Source organism: Bombus impatiens, unplaced genomic scaffold (assembly GCF_000188095.3).
Source record: "Bombus impatiens unplaced genomic scaffold, BIMP_2.2 scf_0197, whole genome shotgun sequence".
Classification (NCBI taxonomy): Eukaryota; Metazoa; Arthropoda; class Insecta; order Hymenoptera; family Apidae; genus Bombus; species Bombus impatiens.
This window is the reverse complement of record NT_176616.1, coordinates 1,901,360-1,908,564: the sequence shown is the minus strand read 5'-3', so window position 1 is coordinate 1,908,564 and position 7,205 is coordinate 1,901,360. Positions and strand designations below refer to the sequence as shown.

General features: G+C 40.1%; 1 protein-coding gene across 7 annotated transcripts in view; it reads left to right on the top strand.

Moving 5' to 3' along the window:
• LOC100745693 (discoidin domain-containing receptor 2) overlaps positions 1 to 7,205 on the top strand; it is a 224,952-nt gene that overhangs the window by 142,204 nt on the left and 75,543 nt on the right. For 6 of the 7 annotated variants that reach the window (XM_003487647.4, XM_024366066.2, XM_033319603.1 and 3 more), the window contains one exon: positions 1,978 to 2,209. In XM_003487647.4, coding sequence (XP_003487695.1) covers positions 1,978 to 2,209 — 232 coding nt within the window. Of the gene's footprint in view, positions 1 to 1,875; positions 1,897 to 1,977; positions 2,210 to 7,205 lie in introns of those variants that run through there. The other variant, XM_033319604.1, reaches the window with a different exon arrangement.

Here is a 7,205-nt window from a genome sequence, read left to right as displayed (position 1 = left end):
CCGCCTCGCGAGCGATAATGAGCCACTCGGATTGAGCCGCGGTTCGCTCGCCCAATATCCTTAATTCCGAAAGCTCGTTGCGCGGGGCAAGTAGAGCTTAAAATTAAACTCTGCCGGCTAACTTTCTTATCGCGCGATGAATCTCTGGCCCGTATATAATGCGATCTTGTTATCGGCCGCGGCAGTATTTTTAGCTGGGAGCACGCGTGGAAAGTCGGCCGTGGTGTCTGCTCAGCAAGTGGACTGAACGTGAAGTCACGTATCCCGTATGGATCGGGGCCACGTTCTTCCAGGCTCTCGCTGAATTAAAAACTCGTTTCGTGCTAGAAATTATGGGTCTCGTTTCACGAAATGTCCATGATTGTGTATGGCCAAGGAAACGTTTGGTTGGTTCTTAGGAGGAATATATTAGAACGTATCTCCGTTGGAAGATTATCGTGCGAGGGATTTGTTTGTTGGATAAGAAAATGCTTTACCTCGTGGATCGTTCAAGTTACGAGCATCCAGATTTCGATACGGACGAGATAAATTGTTTCGGCTCGTAAATCGTTGCTTCGAGTATGAAGATACCCGTGAATCGAGCCGAGAATTTTAGGCTTTCGTGTTACATAGTTTCTACGATGTAAGGCATCCGGGAGAAGTCGTATACGGTAGGAATTATATTCTGATGTTTCACCAATATTGTAGTTCGCTTCTCCAGATATTTTGTAGGATAGTTGAGTTCTAGATAGCTTTGTGACTTGTAAAGCGATAAACGTGGAAGAATGATAATTATATTGAAATATGTTTAAAAATTTCTTTCTCTAATCTATTTTTTTTATTTGATGCAACCATTCCCAAACGACATTTAATCTTTTGAAATTCACATAACATTTTGATTATGTTCACATGACAATTTTAAACATTCGGTTCAAATACTCCTCTGTTACACCGTTAACTTTTCCAGGTCAAGTATTGATCATTCGCACTTCCATCGCTTGATAAAATTCTGTCACGTTTATAAAGTCAGTGCATCGTGCAATTCTTAAAGAAGCTATATGATATCTGAAGATATAATTTCAATGCGAAATTGTAACAATACGAATCAAGTATTCTCGAAGTACTTTTTAATAAATTGAGTCTGTTCATTCCGTCGAAGCTACGCAGATATAGGGGGTTGAAGCGTGGATAATAACGGCGTTCCACCGTCGACGAAGTGGCCTGGAATCGCAACTGCTTTGTCGTTGTTCTCCGCGTCGATGTTGTATATAAATGGGTCAGAAACGTGTGCGATGATTAAACGTCGATTGCTTTCCCACCTTGTACCACTGTCTATCTCGCCCTCTCACTATTTTCTTCTCTCTCTCTCTTTCTCTCTCTCTCTCTCTCTCTCTCTCTTATCTTCCACGTCTCCTGACACCAACGTTGAAAGCCATTATCTCGAAATGCGGATCGACACACATAAATGATTATAAATAACTCAAAATCGATAGTGAAAAAAGATCCCCAGTTAAACGATTGCTCGTAAATCAATCCACACGCCATTAATTTATACGGGTACATCGGTCGATCGTTGTGTGGAATCACGCTCGTCAAAAAAAAAATACAGGTAAAGGCAATGAGTGAGCAAGAAAGAGAGAGAATGAGAGGGGAAGGAGGAAGAGAGAGAGGGAGAGGAAAAAGCAACCATTAATTATTCTACTACGCGTATCGAAATACTGAGGGTTGGAAAATAATGTTTTTCCCCCTTGGCTGGTGGGAAAGAAAATTTGCTGCACACCCCCAAGTTAAATACAACCTTCATTGCTTATTCATACGAAACAAGGGAGCGGTATCTCCGGCTACCGAAGGAAACACGAAAAGATTCGGCGTTTTTGCACGAGTGTCTCTCGCAGATCCCGTGATATCCACGTAAACGTAGAGTATGCTCTTTGCACGAGAATATTCCCGCGGCGGAGCCGTCGTAATAATTCTTGTCGTAATTCCTCGGTTTCCCAGGCTGAGACAAGACAAGGGCGGCGGCGCTTGGTGCCCGAAAAATATGGTCACGAAGGAGGGCAAGGAGTACCTCGAGGTGAATCTGCACAGTCCGCGTATACTGACGTCCACCAGGACCCAGGGCAGGTTCGGGAACGGCCAGGGGGTCGAGTACACCGAAGAGTACTTCGTCGAATATTGGCGACCAGGGTTCAACAAGTGGGTGCGATGGAGAAATCGACGTGGCATGGAGGTACGTACACACACCTTCTGGCTGCTCGCTGTCGATCGATTCGAAAGCGTCCGGACCTTCTTTTTTACCTTTTTCCTCTTTTTCTGTCGACCTCGCGACCACTCAACTGTCTCTTTTATAGTCGTTAAGAACGCGACGACGTTCGACAACTCCATGGCGCAGCTTTGAATTCATTTAAAAATAGAGTCGATTACGTATTCAGTTGCATTTGCAACGACGTTTCGTCATGCAATCTTTCTAGAATGTTGATTTTAAGCGTATTGATCTGTTGAGATTTATTTGTACGAAAGAAATCGTATAAGAGAGTTCGGTAGAGGTTTCAAACGGTTTTTAAATGATTAAATTGAAGATTTTTGTTAATTTAAAAAGTCTCGTGTTTGCGAACGTATAAAGTAACGTATAAAAGCAAGAAGAGATTCAGAAGATATAAAAATAAAAGCACGATTAACTGCGCGTTTGCGTTAAGTGGAGAAAAGCAGAGTGGAAGTAGTAATGGATCGCTTATAGTCAGACGCTAGTCTCGGCCGTTCACGCAGACGCTACATCTTCCGGCAACTTTTAATACGTGCATCATCTGGAATTTATTTTGAGAAAAAAATTATTCATCAACTTCGAAACTACGCTTAAACTTTATAAGCACTGTTACTTAAAATTTGTTCAATGCCCCTCGACTAACTCTTTTAGAAGTGATTAAAGACATTACGTGAGCTGTGGTTTTTCATAAGCTTTACCAAGAAATCACGTTAATCGTAAGTATGTCAAAAACTTATAACGAAATCATATAGATAGTTTATATTTCTATATTTGAAAGCACAATTTCACGTTTCTTTCTTTTTCTTCTTTTCAATTTCGTTATCACAGTTACATTAACAGAGGAGCACGAGAGAAGGACATTCAATTTTAAGACTCAACGAATTTTTTCCAAACTTCGACTCTTTCTTCGCCCGCATTTAAAGTTCTTGCAAATATTACTGGGTACTAAAAGTATAAAGATAAAATAAATATTCATTTCATTACTGTTGAGCGTTTAGTCAGTTTATATAGACGTTTCTAAACTTCAGAATAGTCTGGAAACGATTAACTTTGTGATAAATTTGTACTATGCCAGACTCTCGGACATTTGAGCCGCATCTGATCGATAATTTTGTTGCTATTTCATGCTAAGTTGAACAAATATTACACCTATTATACAAACTATCGCTATTAAAGACTCAGAAGAAGAAACGTATATCTTCTTCACAGAACCACCAAAACACACACATCCTATAAAAAATAATTGCTTATCGTTCCTCTACATATTTACGAACCATTACGGATTAAATCATCACGTGCAACCTTGAATTACTTTTGCAAAAGCTGACGACTAAATTCGATTTCTTTTTTCTGAAGCGTAGCGAATATTGTAGCCGACAGATTTTTATACGAACGACCAATTATAAAGCAATTTCGCGGCGAGAGGCGGCCGTACCGGCAGAATTAATGCGGTGCCACTCTTTATAATTGCTCTCGTCAAGGAAATCGGATTACAGTTTTAGCCTGGCTCCAGTGGAAAAAGGAAGGAGAGAAGAGGGGGCTGGGAACAAAGCGGCGCCGTCGCGTAATTCCATTCTTTTGAACGGGAAAATCTGCAAGTATCACGCGGAAGCTTTGCTCTCGATAGGCCCCGAGGCCGTCCACCATTTGTATTCCCAAACGGTCGAGCGACCGCTTCCAACCCCCGTTTCGTTCACGTTGTGTCGTGAACGCGTATCTATAGCGCGTAAACCGGAGCTGCCTGTGTTAGGTCAGTGTAAGCTGCCGTTACAACGGAGCGACGTGTTAATTAACGTCTCTTTAGCATGATAATCTGTACGCGATATCCATTAGCTCGTCAAAATACATCATGCCCGGTAAAGCGATTTACCGGCGTCAATGAAATTACGAGGAACAGGCCTTCTCGTGACGTCGCCTTAAATTACTATTACGCGCGTGTGCACACGCCAATAACGACGATATGTGTATGGATGAGACGGCAGGGAAGCGCAAGGATGGTCAGTCGCGATTATAACGAGGAGCTTGTGCTCGACGACGTGTTGGGAATTGTATGTCTTACGGATTAGTTACGGGAATTCGTGACAAAATTTTGGAGTAGACGTAGAACCGTTTGAATTATTGTTGAAGTATTCCATTGACCGTATTTAGTACAGTGAAAAGGTAGTTTTTATATTCGTGGATTGTGTTTATTTTAATTAATGATTCAGTTACTTTGCAATTGTATAATCAAAATTGTACATACATCGACGAATTTTTCTTTTTATATGGTATAGGAATATGAAATGGAAAACATACTGGTCTTTGAAAAATACAATATTTCAAGTGAATTCATTTTATTTTATTGAAAAATAATGTTAAAATAATGTAACCGTGATTGATTTTGATATCCTTTGTATACATATGGTTATAGTATTATACTATGAACAATATTGAACGCAATACTACATGGTTTCTGATTACACAGTACAGCTAATTCTCTTTTTAATCTACATCTGTATTTTCTGTCTTTTTAGCTTAAAATACACTCTCTTTCTCTCTTTTTCATTCAACTCAGACATTTTATAGACATCTCTGAATATTCGATCATGCAACCAGAACCTCAGGTGCAAGTTGTTTCGCACACTAATCCCGAATGTTCTTGTTTTTACATTCTTCTTTTGCATTTCCAATGTTCGAAACTCTGTGACACGCAGTTTTTCATTTTCACACCATTGTTGATGCTTTCCTCGCAGCAGAGAGAAATTTCTTATAGAGAATATTATTCAAGTCCCCTCGTTCGTCTCACGAGTACACCTCGTGGATTAATTCCCTAACGTTCTCTCTAGATTTTTACTAAAATGCTCAGCTTTGCTTGTACTACACAAGAACACAAACGTACCATACACACACGGTCCCTTAAGACTAAACGAATTCTGCGGAAACTAACTAAAGGTACGAAAGCTTCATACTGAAAGATACTCCGAAATGAGCTTGTTCTTACAAAACAACGCTCTAAAATTTCTTCTCTGGTTCACATAAAAAAGAAATTTTACGACGTTATTATACTGCACTTTCTATGATCCTTTTGTACCTGCGGACAGAAAAAATGTGGTAAATCGTATTATTGATCCAAAGAATTTCTCGAAAATAATATTTTCGTTACTGGACAATAAAAAGCATTAAATTAATAAGAAATCAGAAGATTCTACAATATTTTTATGTTGGTATAAATAGTTTATTTTGATAATATATCATTCGTTCAATATTTTACATTTAAATATTATTGTATCATTAACTTCGAAACCAAATTTCCTTAATAATATATTTCTTAATATTTAAACGACAATAAAAAGCGTTATTACAATTATTTTGTCTAACTAGAAAATACAATGGAAGATCGTTGAAACGATATAATCGAAGAAACCTCGTCCAGTATTGAGAACAAGAATCGCTATTGTTCGCGGTCCAGTTTAATATCGGCAAATGGAATTTTAATGGATACACTGTTCATTGAAACAGCCAGCACATAATCAATCGTAACGAGCCACGCTCCATTTTTCGATTTGTCTCGCGTTCTTTTCATCACGCGGACGCGTCGATTAAACGATTGTCGCTCGAGACGACCATAAGTGGACGGAACATTCCGTGCTCGATAGTTTCGTTTCCTTTCTATCGACAAATGAACAGGTTACTCGGCATGCTATGCTCTTCAGCGTTCGACACGTTAAACTTTGCCCTGGAATATCGGAAAAATTGTATTTCATATGCGTAGAGCCGTTGATATATTCCTTTCCTCTTTAAATTTTCTTCGATATCTTTCATGAAATTTTAATAGCAAATTTTCGTGCACCATCGTTGGATAATTAAGCAGCTTCATCGAAAATTTAAAATGTAGAAGCTAAAACAGATAAGACTAGAAATTTTCAAAGTCTAGTTTAACATGTCAAGTTTGATAATCTTTTGGACATTTTTTATTTCGGAATATTCCGTCCTTTCACGTTTTACCTGCAAAAAATAAATTATATAGTCCTTACGAGTTTTATTTCTCCATTCTAAGGAAGCTAATAGATAATGATAAGCAGTTTTGAACTTAGCAAACTAAGCAAATCATTATAAGCATATCTTCAATTTCCCTCCTCCACGAAAACAACGCAAAGCGAAGCTATCTGTACTCGACAACAAAAGTCTCGCGTAGTTATTCTTCTCGACCGACTACGATAACTTAGCCTGATATTTCGATACCCGGATGGCACAACGGGAAAGCGTCCACCGCGTCGTGAAAATACTTGTGAAACTCCGGACTGACTTCCGTCACGAAAGTGTGTGCCTCGTTATTCGACGAGCCTCTGTCGTCTGAATGCTTCTTGGTGTTCTCCTCATGGCACGAGAGATTCCTCCTTCTACTCCTTTTTGTCTCTCTCTCTCTCTCTCTCTCTCTTGAATGCACACCACACCGACGTCTGCACCGACGTTTGGGTACATACAACACATACCATCGTGTGTACTTCATCCGGTGTTCTTCCCATTTTCACGCAGATTCGCTCAAAGCGAGAAAGCAGACGTTAGATTCAGGCTGCTCGGAGAAGGGGTGTACATTCGAAGGAGCAGAGAAGAAGAAGAAGATGGCATATGGCACAGACCAAGAAACAGACAAAGAGAGAAAAAGAGGGAGGAGATAGTTTAAGGGGGAACGGAAGTTAAAGGAGGATAAGCGAGAACACGAACGTTTACCCTGCAGCCTCAATCTGGCCGGTATGTGATCTTTGTGCACGCGCACCTTCCTTTTACTCCTTGCACTTTGAATACGAGCAGGAAGAACGAAAGAGCCCGGTTCACCGGTAGAGAGATGAGAAAGAGCTAGGGCTAGGTAGAAGAAACGAGACACGGGCTGTACGAGGGGTTGGGGAGGAAAAAGCAAAACGACTATGTTATCGCCCCGTTGTACGTGACCCGTGCCCTCTACGGGCATTTTTCTACGGCAGAC